A 15,946-nucleotide genomic window follows, 5' to 3' on the forward strand; every position below is an offset into this window, starting at 1 on the left:
CATGTGGTGTAATTTAAGGTAATGGAGCCTGTGCTCGAGTGTTTCACTAAATCCTGAAGCAACCATTGGCAAATTTTGCCCAGAGGCACAGCCTGAATAGCTGTGCTGAAAGGGAAGGAATCTCCTTCCCAGCAGGGTGGCAATAAATCCTGGCTGTAGATCAGCAGTCCTTAAATTTTACCGGCTGTGGATATAACTGCAGATCCAAGACATGGGCAGAGCCTTGTGATTTTGCCTCCCTGCATTCTGCCCAGGAAAGAAATCAGCTCCCAGGACTATGAGAAGCATCAGGCCTCCCAGGCTGCGGGTGTGTATCCTGTGCCAGCACCATTGCAGCCCCAGCAGGCAGGAACCGCTGCAGTTCCTGTTACCCCAAATCTGGACTCTGCACCCCATGTGCGAGACCCCATCCACAGAGCGCAGACACCATTTATTGCCTGTCTGTGCAGGGAGGGGCGCAAGGTGGTAATCCACAAAGCTAGCTGGGAAGGGGGCTTTTAGTAGGGGCCTCTCTTTGCTCCAGGGTGGATCTTTTAGTATGCTAATTAGGATAGCTCACACATAGTTCCAGCAACTTTCTATTTAGTCTCATTAACCATTTGGCTCTCCTTAAGGTCATCTTGTTGTGCCCCAGCTTGTCATACTGATGGTGCCCGTTCCTTCTCCCAAGGCCATGTTTTGTTAACTGTAAGGATTTAACTAACATCTCTGTTTTTCAAATTTTCTTGTTTTTCACTATAGATAATTACTTTTTTTTAGTTTCCCCCCTTTTTCTTTTTTTCTTTTTTAAAGTAAATAATTCTTACATCATTACTACTTGCTTTCCCTCTTCCTAGTGGGAGTTACAGGTGGCTCCTGCTAGCTCGGTGTCCCTGCACTGCCACCGCTGGCCTCTGATCTCCAGTGTGTGCCCAGGGGAATTCAAGCAGCCTGGCGGTGTGCTCACAGCCACGTTTGCCCAGCTGGGCGATTGCGTGGACCACAGAAAGGTCAGCGTGACCACGGAGCAGGCACAGGCAGTACTGCAGCAATTTTTAAGCGTCCCAGGGCATGCAGCCCCTAATAACTGTAGGAACCATGCAGCAGCCCCCAGTCCCTTTCTGAAGGCCGATGTAAGTGCATGGTGGGTCACAGGCACTGCACAGGAAGGAGAAAGCGAAGGGCAGGATTATAGCAGTGCCTGGAGCAGAGCGGGGCGCCTATGGCAAGGTCACTGCAGAGGCTCTTTAATCTGGTTCATGCTACACAGAGAGTGTACGTCGGAGCTCAGAGGGTCTGCTGAGCACGGCACTGTCCTTTGGAGGTGGGGATCATTGGTCCCCAGCCTCTCTCATGTTGTCCTGCTCGAGGCTGCACCCAGAAGCCAGTGTGAACCCTCACCCCCAACAGTCAGGACACAGTGGTGGTTCCCAGGTAAGATAGCTCAGCAGCTGAAACAGAGAGACACTTGCTCAAGTAGGAATGGGGTTGTTTACACTGCTTTGCTCATGACCTGCCAGTTCTAATCTTTTGACTTGAACCAAGACTTGCTGAATGAGCCTCCCTCTCCTTTCCCGTGTTGCTTACCCAGCACTGAGGGGAGCAAGGCCGGGTAAACAGCTCACCGTGACTGGCCCTCTCTCAGGTAGCCTGCAGGACTTTCCTCCGGCACCCTCTGTGCGCCCAGGCCACCACCCCTGGATGTCCCAGGACAGGGCTGCCCTCCTTGTTGTTCCCCAGAGAGACTGCTCACAGAAAGTAGCAATGCACCAGGCAAGTGGCTGGAGCAAGGAGGCAGTGTAAGCTAGGCTGCACCCACAGCTCCTGTTGGTGTGAACACCACCTCCTGCATTCTGGTGGGTTTGCTTGGAAACAAGGTGGGATATTTACCCCAGCACTGGCTACAATGCATATTCTTGAGGCTAGGCTTTAAAGAGATGCTTTAGGGCATCAGACTTTTCTCCAGAACATAACTGAGAACAGATAATTTAAACATTCCAGAAGTTTTCTAATCCTTGATCAATTCTGTAATGTAATTCATATAAAGACTTAGATAGGAAAACCAAAGCTTGATAACATACTTGAGTCTACTAGAAAGATGTGTGCGTGATTCACCTGTGCAACACTGGAAATACATTTTAATGCGAAAGGCCAAGGTATTTACAAATATGATTTGAAATTGAACTGTTGCTGTTGTATAGAAAAGCGGGATCATCACATTAGTACTGCCAAGAAGTACACTTAAGAAAATAAACATTGATCCAGACAAAGGAATGATGCCTGCAAGCAGTGGCTGATGGAGCTGATTTCCATTTTTTTTTTATTGAATCTCAAAATAAAGACTGCCTTGGAATATTTATTTTGTGTCTCAAAAATAAGTATCATCTACAGCTGCACTTCAGTAAAAAGTCTTGATTTAGTCGAGAAGATCTCTCAAGTCATCCAGAATGAATCTGTTACTTGTGGAAAACCAACCAAATTTATAATCTGCTACTTGAGGGAAAAAAATGTATCAGTAGCGCTTAACCCCGGCCTGCTCCAGTTTGGCTTCAGAACAGTTGGTAATTCTCCCACAAAATATTTTATTAGCGAGAAAAAAAAGCCCTATAGCACGTGCAACTGGTCAGACACTTACAGGTAAACAAACACTCACTCCAAATGTAAAAACACTTAACAGAACGCCCCAGACCCTGCTTATCAACTGGCACAGAAGAAAGATGGGCAGTTCCCCCGGGGTAAAGCATATAATCTCCACAGCGGACTGGGTGAGGCAGCATCTGCTGGAACCCCTGGTGACAGAAGAGAGTCACCATCTCGATCTGCTGGAGCATTACGAAGGGGCCCCGTGTAAACAGCCGAACCTATCTCCTCGGGTACAGGCGGCACCGTCTGGAGTGGAACCTATGTAACCAAGGGTGGGACCACAGGCGAACAGACCACACAGATGAACACGAATGAAATAAAAGATGGCAGGACGAACTATTTCAAAAGGTGACGTTCAACGTGACTCGTGCAGCGACCCCATTAGAGCACAGACGACAAACTCGGGATCCCCGCACAGAAGGCCCAGGCCAGCACACGCGGCAGAGGCCAGCTCTGGCAACGCTGCCGCTGCATTTTTCTGCGTTTCCCTGTGGGGTTTAGAGGTGATTCGCATGGCACCCCCGCGGCTGGGCCCAGCCACTGGCAGCGCCACACAACAGTCAGTGGGTGAATTTGGTCCGAGAGCTACAAGTATTATAGTCTCTGACTTGGGAAGTTTTATCAAAAATAAACGCTTGGGCTGCGTTTTCCCCAGGAGCCGGCTGGCTGGCTTCGGCACCGCGTTCATCGCCGTGGCTCCCCTCAGCGGGGCTGTGGGGGCGAAGGGGGCCCGTGCCGCCGGCACTGCTGGCGAGGGGCAGGGCGCGGAGCCACCCCGGCCTCACGGCGTTAATGGCAACCACCTCCCGCCACGGCTTCTTGGTGCTTTCAGGCCGTTTCGCCCGGTTACTGCCCCCTTGCAAAGCGTTCCTCCGGCTGTTCTGGAAGGGCAAACGTTCAACAGTTGTGCTGACAGTCAAACATACCTCTCCCTGAAGCTTTCTCCCGCCAGGCTTTGGAAACACCCATTTATTATTATTATTATTTTTCTTTAATTCGTTTAAAACCTAGTTTCGTGCCCGCGAAGCCACCTGGCCGCCCTCCAGGGGAAGCGGCCGCCAGAGCCGCCCAGGCGCCAAGATGGCGGCGGGCGGGGCCGGTGAGGAGGCGCACGGCGCCGCCTGGCGGTCGAGGGGCGGCCCCGCGCCTGCGCCACCGCCGGGGCGGGGTGGGGGGGGGACGTGCTTCCGCAGGGACGGCGCCGCGCTGCCGCGCTGGGCCCAACCGCGCTCCGTAGCGGCGGCGAGGGGCGGGGCGGGCGAACGCGGGAAGCGCCCCCGGCACGTGGTCGGGCGGCGGGCGGGCGGGGGAGCGGAGGCCGGCCCCGCCCACTCGCGGGCGGGCGGGGGGGGGGGTGTCGGGGGCCGCGGGCCAATGAGCGCGGCGGGCGGCGGAAGCGGGAGGGCGGGGGCCGGGCGGTGCGCGGTGCGCGCGCTCTCCGCCGCCCCTTCCCGCCGGCCGCCGCAGTGGTCGGGCGCGTGTGCGCGGCGCCGTGCCCCCGCCCCGCCCGGCCCGGCCCGCCCGGCCTCCCCCGCCGCCCTCGCAAGGTAAGGGGGGGCCGCGCCGCCGCCCCGGGGTACGCGCGGCTGGGCCGCGGCGCCGAGTTGGGGCGGGGAGGAGAGCCCGGGGCCGGGCTACCGGAGGGAGGGAGGGAGGCGGGGGGGGATGGGGAGGCTGGGGGCCTCGGCACGTGGCGCGGCGGCGGCTCCCCGCCCGCCGGGCACGTGTGGCGGAGCGGGGCCTCCCCGCCCCGGGGCGCCGCCATGGCGCCGCCTTGCCCGGCGGTTGGGGGCGGGGGGGGGCAATGTGGTGCCCCCGGGCCGGCCCCTTCCCGCCGCCGCGGCTCCGCGCTGACGCTCCGCTTTGCGTACAGCCCCCGCCGCCAGCCCCCCACCGCCATGGCCGACGAGCTCGACTTCACCACGGGCGATGCCGGCGCCTCCTTCACCTACCCCATGCAGTGCTCGGCGCTGCGGAAGAACGGCTTCGTGGTGCTCAAGGGCCGCCCCTGCAAGATCGTGGAGATGTCCACCTCCAAGACCGGCAAGCACGGCCACGCCAAGGTGAGCCCCGGCCCGCAGCGTGCGCCCGCGGGGCTGCCTGGCCGCCGGGGACGGGTGTAGCGTTTCATCTGGCAGCGCCTGCTGGATCCTGCTGTGCTCTCCTCGCGGCAGCCTCTCGTGTGTCTCCCGGCTCCAGAGTTAGCGCCAGGGTTTCCAGTAACGTAAAGCGGGAAGGATCGAGGACAGGGGGTTGGGCGGAGGGTTCTTTTTTTTTCTCCGAACTTGTTAAAAAGCTCTATGGCTGATCGAGATAAAACCTGTTTCTGTAGTGGGGGTAAGGTAAGTTCTGGAAGGGGGGCTGATGAAATCGCGAGGGCGTGGTTGGATTGGGCTGTCGCTACCCACCAAAGCACTTCTGTGCCCGCCTGTGCTAGCGGACTTTCACTATCGCAGCGGTCGACTTAAGCGCTTACTAGAAGTGCCCATATTCCATTACATAAGCCAGAAGAGCTCGGCAGACCGTCGTTACCTCTCTGGGCCTGCTCTGGCCCTATTTTGCTGGCTTGCCTCGCTGCTTCTTGCCTTTTTTCAGCACCGAGCGAGAAGTACCTTCCCCCTCCTGTGTCCCAGCAGGGACATTCTTAGCTGCTGTCTGGGGTTGCAGTCCTGCTGCCTAAGCAAGTTGGCTTATGCAGCTGTCCAGAGCCTGGACCGAGGCTAGACTCCCCCTTCATTCATTCAGCGACACTTTATGGTGGGTATACTAGAGTTTAGAGACAGATCCTTTACAAGCACGGATTAATTAATTTTTACATTTCCACAACCTTGTATGATAACCTGTAGGCGTGTAAGGTATTGAAGGTATTGTCAAAGCTAGAATATACCGAGCCCTTGCCAGCTTTTCTCCTTCCCCTTGCTTTTTTAATGGCTTTTTTTATTAGACAGATCCAGTTTTCTTAAATAGTGGAACAGTTGTGAGAGTGAAAGGACCTGAGAAAAGCAGACGCTGAACTGGTAATCCCAAGTGCTAGCTGCAGCGGACAGCTGCGCTAGCATAAAGAGAGATGGGAGCTGCTTTTAATCTCTGTGCGTAACTACCTCTTCTTTTCCTCTTAACCTTCACACTGTCAGTGACACTGTGTTTCTCAGAACAGCTGGAAGTCAAAGTAAATGTTTCCTTAACTGCCACAAACTGAGATCTAGTGTGCTGCTGTAAAACTACGGAAAGCTGTGGCTATGGAAGATAACAGTGGCTGATCTTTGTTTTCATGTAGTGTTTCTATAGCGTGCTATGAAAGGGTATGAGGCCTTCTTCCAGTGCTTGGGCTGCTTTCATGCTGCAGGCAGAGTCTAGGCAGAATCTGGTATTGCACGTGATCTCTTAGAAAACTACGTGGAACCAGCAATACCGATGGCAATGGCATCTTGCTTCTCTAGGACCGATGGTAACTGATGTTACGATTTTTTCTCTTATAGGTCCATTTGGTTGGTATTGATATCTTCACTGGTAAAAAATACGAAGACATTTGCCCATCAACTCATAACATGGATGTTCCAAATATCAAGAGGAATGATTACCAGGTGAGTTTAACAGTCACTGTGTACTCACACTAAGAGGCTTTATACTCCTCATGCCATACATAAACCCTCTTCATCCCAAAACTTGCCTCTCCGTTAGTAAAGTACTGCTGTCACAATTAATGGAATCTGATTGTCTAGACACGGTATTGCTGAACTTGTAGCATTTACCAAACTGGCAGACCTTGCTGATGGAGAGCTCCTTACTGTACTAACGACCTCATCTTACAGTAGCAATCTTTAGAAATGGCAGGTAATAGACGCAATTCAGAACTGCACTTTTTGTAGCTAGTGTTGTAAGGTCACTTTATTGTTTGCGATACTGGCATCCTTTAGATTCTGGAGAGGTGTTGTCCCTGCTGCAAGTTATTATTAAAGGATAATCAAAATCTCACTTCAAGTAAATTTGAATCTAAGCATGTATTGTCAGTCACAATTTCACCCTTACATAGGATAGACAGATCAATAAGACAGTCTTAAACTGCATCTGATGCCACTTCTAGCTTGCCACAGTGCTTTCTGCTCCTTGAATGGAAGCTGGCTTCGGTTGATCTCAAGTAATTTTGAATTTTGGTTCTCCTGAGCTCTGCTCTGAAATGGATGTAGGGAGGGGACTTGGCAGGCTTCTGTAACGCCTTCTGTGATACAGACGGCGAGCTCTTAAAAGCAGCACAATTCCGGTTCTGAATTATCAGCTATCTTCCTATTGTCTTGGGAGTAGTTCTGGTCAGGAACTGATACATAAACATCAGTTGGGAAGCTGCAAGTGCTTGACAAAGCCAGAGTTCAGCGTGTTAGCAACTCTTCAGCACAGCCAGTACTGACTGAATGAAGGGTGACTGGCCTTAGACCTTCCAAGAAATTCTTAATGTTATCTTGGGGATCTTTCTCTCATGTTCTTGGGTCCTTACTGCTACAGGAATTCTTGATGTTTATCAGACTTGGTAGGGCTGCCTTCTGGGTTTACTGTTTTGAGTTCCAAGTTCCCTAAGCTGCTCTGTCAAAGTAGGTGTTCCCCTTAGCTCAGGTTTTTGGTTTGGCTGAAAACAGCATTGTGAAAGCAGTCCAGAGCTTGGTGGATGTAACCCAATTTATTCATTGGCTAATGTAAATGATAGTATCTCACTCTACAAATGAAGGTAGAGAAATGTACAGTTCAACCATTGTGTACTTTGCACACTTTATGGAATAGTGCTGTTCAGTGAACAGTGTTCCAGTTACGGTTTCTAATTCACAGATGTAAAAACACTGAACCAGTGACCTGGAAACCGTACATTTTCTAAATCACAAAGATGGGTTGTGCAGTGCCCCAGGTACGAGGAAATAACCAGCAGGGTTCTGGTGTTATTGATAGCAGACTGGCTTTTGCTACAGTTGCCCCAGCCCTCGGAACTGTTGCTGAAATTTGACTTAAATTAGGTTCCTAACTGTTACAAACACAGTACTATAGAATTAATGTAACAGGTAGAGTTCACTGCCTTTTGCTTATCTTCAGCTGCTGCCTACTAGTGACTGATGTTAAACTTCCTAAAAGTGAACTTCTCTTCACAGCTGATAGGTATTCAGGATGGGTATCTCTCCCTGCTGACAGAAAGTGGTGAAGTTCGTGAGGATCTAAAGTTGCCGGAAGGGGATCTTGGCAAAGAAATAGAAGGAAAATTCAATGCCAACGAAGATGTGCAGGTAAGTATAGAGGGCAGACAAGAAGAGTTGTAGTTAATTACACTTGATTATACAATGAAGAAGGCTTACTTTGATACTGACCATTTGTATCTCTCAGTGAAGAGCAGGTTAGAAGTAATGGGAATCAGTTTTTAGAGATGTAGAAGGGCTTTTGTACTGGAGCACTAAATATGGCACTGAAACCCAGCTCAGTTGACAGTAAGGTGATATGGGTGTCTCTCAAATGTCTAGATAAATCCGTCTCTCAAGTGTCTAGATAAATCCTCTATTGTTGTCCCCATGGTATGGATAGGAGCCTCCAGGCTTTTTTAATCGGGAAGAAGTGAAGAATTTTGTGATGTAGTCCGAGTAGTTTAATTTGCTGTTAGCAAACCTGAGCTCTGCAGACTGCAGCCTGTAGTAGGCCCCAGCAGTTGCTGGTTCAGCTCTGTTGCAGGAGCTTGTTTGTCTGCCTCTGTTGTGTGAACTTCAAGCTGTCAGCCAAGGTAAGAAAGCAAAGAGAAGGCAGCAGAAGAGCAGACTGGTGTGGGAAGGGCATTAGTCTAATAATGACTGAATTTTACCAGCTTCAGCTTCCTTTTTTTCCTCTCTAGAAAGATACAGGATAGATACTAAGATGTGAAAGTCTGTAACTTCTAGGAGCACTTCCTCTGGTGTCAGTTGGAGCTCACCTGCCTGTCTTTTCTTCCAGATATCCGTCATAAGTGCAATGAATGAAGAATGTGCTGTAGCCATAAAGCCTTGCAAGTAGAGAGGATCGCCAGGCTCGGGCAACTGCTCAGGTCTGGACAAACCACAGATCTATAAATTTGGTTCTTATTGTCACCAAAGCTCTGGCCTTCACAAGCAACCTCATTTCTTTTTTGAATTGTTAAAAAGCAGTGCTGGATTCTGGATTAGTGTTGCAGGCTAACTGGCAGTTTTCAAAATCACTGAGATTTTAATTCCTTAATTGTAACTATTTTAACATTCCTGTGGGTTTCAGCTACGGATTGAAGAAACCAATCAGGTGTTACTAGTGGATATATTTTTATTTGCTTGAGCAAAACAGTGTTTGTCTGTATGAACAGACAAAATACAGTATTCAGGGGCTTTTAGATAAGCTGGTAGGTATCTAGGATTATAAAGTGACCTAGAGCACAAATAGTATTTTTCTTGACATGTTTAGGTAGAACTGACAATAAAAGTAGCTTCTTTTTGGTTTTGTTTTTGGTTTTTTTAAAGCTTAAGTATTTTGTGGATTGGGACTCTTGCAGAACTGTAGGTGCCAATCGCAACTTTTAGACCAAGAAACTCAAGTGATCAAAAATGCCAGCTGGCTTGACCAAGCCCCAGTGGCCATGTGCAACTTAACTGTATTACCTCTGTACTCTTCTTTGCCAACTTGTTGGCTTATTGTAACGATAAAATTGTGTCAAAGCCTACCTGTGGTTTAGGCAGGCAGTTGGAATATTGGGTAGATAAAACCATAGATAGGTCAAGGGGACACAAAGGTGAGAATGGATGTTAAAGCTATAGACTTTCACTCGAGGCCTTTGTCAGACTTGAAAAATAAAATAGAGAAATGCAGTTCAATTGCTTTCCTTTATTGTATTTATCTTAAAACTATTAAAGGGTGACAAACTCCATTGGAATCTGTTGCAGTGCTTCCAGCTTTAGGTTTTAATCTTCAGGTTCAGACCATATTTTTGTAGCACAGGGACCACGTGTTTTTCAAAAAGTGGGACAAACTGTAGCATTGAGCCTAAACTAAATGCATGTGATTCTTTTTAGAAAAATAAAACTATTGTATTTTCAAGGTATAGACTTGACAAACAATACTGAACAACCATGGCTTAACTATAAAAGTAAATTGCTACATAGTTATGAAAGCTAGCTCCTTTCCAAGGGAGTTCTGAGTCACTGAAACACGCATGCATGTCTCTTAACTATTTAGTAGCTTAACAGGCAAACACAAGGCTTCACAGCAATAGTTATGGAAGGATAACTAGCCTGCTCCTGTTTAAGGCGTTCAGCTTGAATTCTAAGACTTGATGACTCTTCACAAGTGGGAAACTTCCTTAGTCCGTGGTTCAGACCTCTCTTTGCAGTTGATAAATCGTTTAACGAACTTGCCTTAAGCTTCAGTGGCTGTTGGCTAATGGAGGACAACTTGTAAGCACGTGGCATGCTGCCCTGGACAGCATGCACAATTCACACTCTATTGGCAGCAAGATCAGACTTCATGCTGCTAACTGCTTGAAATGTTTTCAGCTTAATAATATATACTCTCTAACCCCCAGAGGGCTCACGGCAACTGTCCTGAACTGCCCTTGTACATACTGTGGCAGGGCTTAGGAAATCTTGGGAGGTCTAACGTAGATGGCAAAACCATGCGTTTCTCACGGACTTCTCGTGAGAGGCAGAGCAGTACCAGTGAAGGTGAAGACAGCAATAAATATACTCTGGTAAAAAAGCACAGTTACTTGCGACACCTGTCAGAAGTAGGATACTGCCACATGCTCTTGCCTAGCACAATACCCATTGCAGGTGAACTCTAAATAGCACCTTGACTGAAATGGCAAAACAGCTTTAGGAAAAAAAAAAAGGCTGTAGGTGCAAGAGATTGAAATGCATTCAGAATACTTTTGAAGTGCATGCTAGTCTGCACTATGCTCCTTTCTTGCCTCTCCATTGAACTGGTACCTGAAAGACAGGTTTTGTCTTGGAGGTGGCTGTGAAACCGTTGATGGTGGTCTTGACAGCAGGCTGAGCTGTGTGATGTTGAATGGGAAGTCACAGGTTGCTATGCCAAACTAATGCAAGTTCTAATGTTATCACCATATTACAAGTAACTACCTTGAAAACTACAAGACTTGGATTTGTCTTTGTTCTGGTAGTGCTTTAGTCTCAGGTGCCTGTCTGTCCTCTAAAACCTTGTTGGAAGACGGGTATTTGATGCCACTGGCCCACAATCTAGGCATTTGCTTGGACTGCAAGCTCTCTGGGGCGAGGGCTGGTTTATGTCCTGTCCCTACAAGTGGGGTCCTGGTCTGACTGGAGTTTTCAGGTACTACAGCAGTCTAAAGATAGAGGTTTTATGACCTCCAGCTTGCTGGAAGAGCCCTCCTTGGGACTTAATGGGTGTCCTTCTATTGCAACCTTCAGTTCTGCAAGATTTAAATGATTAAGTACTTCATTATAGATTTGTTCTTATATACTTAGTTGTCTTTTGTGAAGCACTTCGGACACTGTGGAAGTGCAGAGCATTGGCTCATCATGCATGAAGTTTCCCATAGGTAATACATAAGCATGAGTCTTAAGCATAATCTCCAAGTTTCAGTAAGGTTAAAGGTTGCTTCTAAATTAGAACATGTATTTGAGGCATTTTTTTTTTCCAAAGTAAGATGTTTCAGTTTACTGTCGGAATCGTTTGCAGCGAACTTTGTTTGTGATCAATAGTCCATATAGATGCGTATTTTTAAGATCCCTAGCCACTTGCTTAGGGAAGGTCTCCTTTCATAACTTTACTTTAAAAACAAATATTACCAATGTGCTTGTTCTGTAGTACTGTCTTAACACTTAAATTGTGTCAAAACCGAGAACTATAAACTTCTAATAGCTGATGGCAATTGCTTAGAGTAAAGGCTGTGAAAACTAGAAGGTGAAGAAAAGTATTTCCACTCCAAATAATGTATATTTTTTTTACTGGCTCTGATTCATTGAGTTTCTCTTACTACTTTACAGAATTGGAAAGACTGCAGTGTTTCCTGCCTCAAATGTTGGCAAATAATACTTCTAAGATTTCAATAGATCCTTCTAATTTTTGCTTATAATGGTGGTTTTTCAACTAGGCTCTTGCTAGTTGAGCCATGTTCTCAGGGCTGTTTTTTTTAAGAAGTTAGCTGAATTTCATTGTTTTAACGTAACTGCTTTCAGGCCTCTTGCAGGTTTTTCTAATCCACAATGTACCCAGAAATGGTGCACAGTCTGTAGTTTCACAATACAGGTAATTTTACATGATCTGTAAAGAAGTCAAATTTGTTGACAGTTCAAACTCTTATGGTTACTGCAGGTCAGTGTCACAGAATTCAAAATTCAATAAATCCCTTTTTTTTTTTTTTTTTTTTTTTTTTGAGTAATTAGAATGTAGTTTGTTACAGTAGAACTAAACTTCAGGATTTAAAAAAAAAAAAAAAAAAGACCTTGTTAAGGATATTTCAAGTATCTCGCTTATACACTGAGAATGTTAATGAAGGCGTAGATCCTGGAGACGGTGTGGTGGGAGCGCGGTGGAGCGTTCAGCACAGTAGGCCGAGATGGTCAGAAGCCTCTCCAGCATCTGCAGCCTGGCCCTACGGTATTTGGCATCTGAGAGTTACTTGGTTTGTGAGCTGAAACCGGAATGTTTGCTATGTATCACTGTATCGCAGAAACCCCCTGTTGTCCTGTGCTGTATATTGTAAGCGTAACTGTTGTTCGGTGCGGCTTTCGAAAGGTGGGGGGGGAAAGGAATAATGATGGCGATGGCTCGTTTTACTCATCATGGCGAAAACCAAACCCTGTAAATCATACAAACCGGGCATGGGGGTCCTCGTGGCGCCGACGTGTATCTATTTTGGAAGCTGTATTGTTTTCAACACCACGCGAACGATCAGGGGAAAGATGTGTATGTGGTTTGTTTTTGTTTGTTTTTTATTTTTTTGCTCCAGAAATAATAAAAAGATGTCAGTGCTGTGGGGAGCCGGGTGCTGGTTCAGCGGATGGGGTGGCGGGAGGGTCCCTGGCGCTCCGGTGAAGCCAGGGCGGCTCCGGGCCTGGCGCTGGCAGCGGGTGGGCCCTGCCGGCGCCCCCAGCTTCCCCCGGGAGAAACCCCTCGCCGGGCGCGGCTTGTACGAGAGAACAGAGGCGCTTGTGGTTTATTTGTGTCGGTCAGAAAGGACAACGGAACGCAAAAGCAGAACAGGACAGCCGCTCGCTCCTGCCCTCGCCGTGTGGCGCCTGCTACTGCCGCGGGGGCGGTGGGGCCTCCCGCTTCCCGGCATGCCCCGGGCTGCGCAGGCGCCGTGCACTGCGCGTGCGTGATGACGTCACGGTGGGTATAAAAGCGTGGCGTGCAGCGCGAGGTGCCCTTTTTGCGGGAGCGGCGGGGAGGCAGCATGCCGCCGGTAAGCGCCGCCGGGCCGCGGGGCTGGGGGCCCGGGCCGGGGAGCTGCGGGGGGCGAGGGGGAGCTGGCGGCCTTCCTGCCACCGGTGGCGAGCGGGCCTCTCGCCCCAGAGGGTCGCGGGCGGGCGGGGGGGCGGGCGGCCGGGGCCCGGCCCGGGCCCAGGCGGCTGCAGTGAGCCCCGCTCTCCAGGCGGTGTCGGCTTGGGCCGGCCGCGGGACGCGCGCTGCCCTGTGCCCCTCGGCCGGTAAAACCTTGTCGGGTGTGGGTTGTTGTTAATGCTGGGGGTTTTGGTGTGTTGCAGCAAAAAGACAGAAAATCTAAAAAGTCGACCTGGAAGTTTTGCCTTGACTTGACCCATCCTGTGGAAGATGGAATCTTTGATTCTGGGAATTTTGTAAGTCGTGGTTTTGCTTGTATTTCAGGTGCATAGTATAATAAAAGCCTTGGTACGGTACAATAACTGAATTAACAGCCGAAAGGTTACATTCTAAACTAGTAAAATCAACAGCTGTTCTTTAAGTTACCAGCACTTTTTGAAACTTTCTTGCGTTTAGATGTCTGTCGTAAACAAGATGATTCATACCTACGAATGCAGCTATTTTAAATTGCATCCTGTTTTAGCACGGGAGTGATGTTTTTTTTAATTACCTGCTGTAAAACTTTACTGTGTTGTAAATGCTTGCTATCGGGATGTAAGTAAACAGTGATTTTTAAACATTGCTATATGGCTAGGGTCCCTTCCCTAGTTCATACCTAGGGTGCCATTCCCTAGTGTTCTATTTCTTTAATGTTGAAACAGGAACAGTTCCTAAAGGAGAAGGTTAAGGTCAATGGAAAAACTGGAAACTTGGGCAACACCGTTCACATTGAACGTCTGAAGAACAAGATAACAGTGACGTCAGAGAAGCAATTTTCTAAAAGGTTGGCATACGTTTCCCTCTGCTGTATTTGTGGTGGTGGAATTTGAACTGTGGTATACCGAACATGATGCACCTCTCACAGGTATGGAGAAGGTGTTAGCTCTAGCCTTCGTAGCAGTTGTAAATATTAGTGAAAGGTGTAATTCAGGCAAATTTATGACATTAGATACATAAAAATCTGCTCTTTAAAACTCAAAGACTTGATGGAAAATTAATGCTCCCTTTAATATAAAAATGTAAGAGAGAGGTGCTTTGTACAGGTTGTTAGAAGTGAATCAAGGAAAGATATGTGAATTCAGTATGGCTGGTGAAAACCTCACAAGTGGCTGTTTAATTACTTAATTGGTTGTGTTAAAATGTGTGTGTACACAGTATGTGTTGTGGCAAAAGAGCCCCTTAAAGCCAAATGAAGTCTTAAGCCTCGTAGCATGTTAGGGCACGCAGCTGATGAGTATGCTGATCAGAGGTGTGAGTTCGTTCCTTGCATCTCCCCCTTCAGTTGCTGATACAGATGCACCAGTATCTCTTACGGTAGAACAGGGTTTAGAAGCACTTCTCAGTGCTTTTGAGTTACTGGCATTGTGCTGTGTAGCCAAAAAGCATCAAATAATAGTTTCTTGTGTATCCTGAATGAAAATATATTTTTAGTTGTCTGTTATATATGGTAAATTGTTGTTTTGGGATATAATTAGTGTGTCATTGTCCTGCTAGAGCCATGTCTTGGGTGGAGCGCACACAGAAGTAAGGGTTGTTAAAATGAGAAGGTTCTAACTTCTGACTAAGGTTCTAACAATGTAACTACTGTTTTCAAGGTACCTAAAATACCTCACAAAGAAGTACCTCAAGAAGAACAATCTGCGTGACTGGCTTCGTGTTGTTGCATCTGACAAGGAGACATATGAACTACGCTACTTCCAAATCAGTCAAGATGAAGAGGGATCAGAGTCTGAGGAATAATTCAAGCTTAGCTTTATACTCGATGTGGTGTACAAAAGACTACAACATCTATTTATAAGAACACTTAACTTATTGGTGAATAAAGATTTCGTACCCTGTTTGACAAAGCATGGTTAGTTTTCTGGTTTTTTCTTAAATTCTAATTCAAAACCAGTATGGGGAATCATTTGATTTAAGTTCAGTATGACATCAGTGAAAGTCCAAGTAGAAAAGAATGGAGCCCTTCGCCCCGTACAAGTGTAGGACAGTTACATCAGTATTTTAATCATATTGGTACAAATAATGCTAGAGCTTTGTGTGACTCAAAAGTACTGGCTCCTGCTAATTTACTAAATACTGTATCATTTGCTCCACATAAAAGTTTACTTTTAATTATTTTATTTGAAAAACAGGCTTAGATATTTTGAAATAATTTGTGTGATTTATCTATATCAATTGGTTGTAGTATTCCTGTGTATAACCACAAGTCAAATGATTATAACAACATGGTAACAATGTATATTTAAAAACAGTAATATAGCAATGATTTGTTAGCCAGGTTTATATTTGGTTGACAAGTGAGAAGGTAAAGATCTCATTGCCAGTGTCTACAGGTATTTTTTTGGTACAAGAGGTGGGTTCTTCATTAAAACACAAATCACTCCAGTTCAAATAAACTACTTCTGTTCATGTAATACCAATAGAAGTTTGATTAGTTTACACTATGAAAAAGCATTTGTGAGCCTGCAGTAGCTGTTGTGTGCTTATGCATTTCAGTACCATATTCTGTGAAGCTGGTAGTATACTCTGCATCTGATTAATTAGAATCTTTACTGTCCAGTTCCAGTGCAGTGGTGAACTTTGGAATAGACAGGAATGTGCATAGGCTCTGATACTGAGCTTTATGCTTGAACAAATCTGCTAATTTAGGCTGAAGTGTGCCTACTAAATTGTTTAATTTCCGTTTTTTTTCAAATTAGTATTATTTCAGCATTGTTTCTGCTGGCAAACCTCTGAGAGACTATTTAGAAGGTTGCCGAAGCACAAAGCAATGCAT

The 15,946-nt window shown here is 47.2% G+C and overlaps 2 protein-coding genes across 2 annotated transcripts; both read left to right on the top strand.

Annotated features, from left to right (window-relative positions):
- The first annotated feature begins 4,089 nt into the window (after positions 1-4,089).
- On the top strand, positions 4,090-12,603 carry EIF5A2 (eukaryotic translation initiation factor 5A2). Its single transcript, XM_040613602.1, has 5 exons — positions 4,090-4,169; positions 4,496-4,685; positions 6,102-6,206; positions 7,755-7,886; positions 8,578-12,603. Exons 2-5 carry the CDS (start codon positions 4,521-4,523, stop codon positions 8,635-8,637), a joined length of 462 nt encoding a protein of 153 aa, XP_040469536.1. The 5' UTR covers positions 4,090-4,169; positions 4,496-4,520; the 3' UTR covers positions 8,638-12,603.
- Positions 12,604-12,944: 341 nt separating this feature from the next.
- On the top strand, positions 12,945-15,018 carry RPL22L1 (ribosomal protein L22 like 1). The gene is made up of 4 exons (XM_040613603.1): positions 12,945-13,033; positions 13,335-13,427; positions 13,833-13,954; positions 14,766-15,018. Exons 1-4 carry the CDS (start codon positions 13,025-13,027, stop codon positions 14,908-14,910), a joined length of 369 nt encoding a protein of 122 aa, XP_040469537.1. The 5' UTR covers positions 12,945-13,024; the 3' UTR covers positions 14,911-15,018.
- Positions 15,019-15,946: the final 928 nt, after the last annotated feature.

Source organism: Falco naumanni, chromosome 13, assembly GCF_017639655.2.
Source record: "Falco naumanni isolate bFalNau1 chromosome 13, bFalNau1.pat, whole genome shotgun sequence".
Lineage (NCBI taxonomy): Eukaryota > Metazoa > Chordata > Aves > Falconiformes > Falconidae > Falco > Falco naumanni.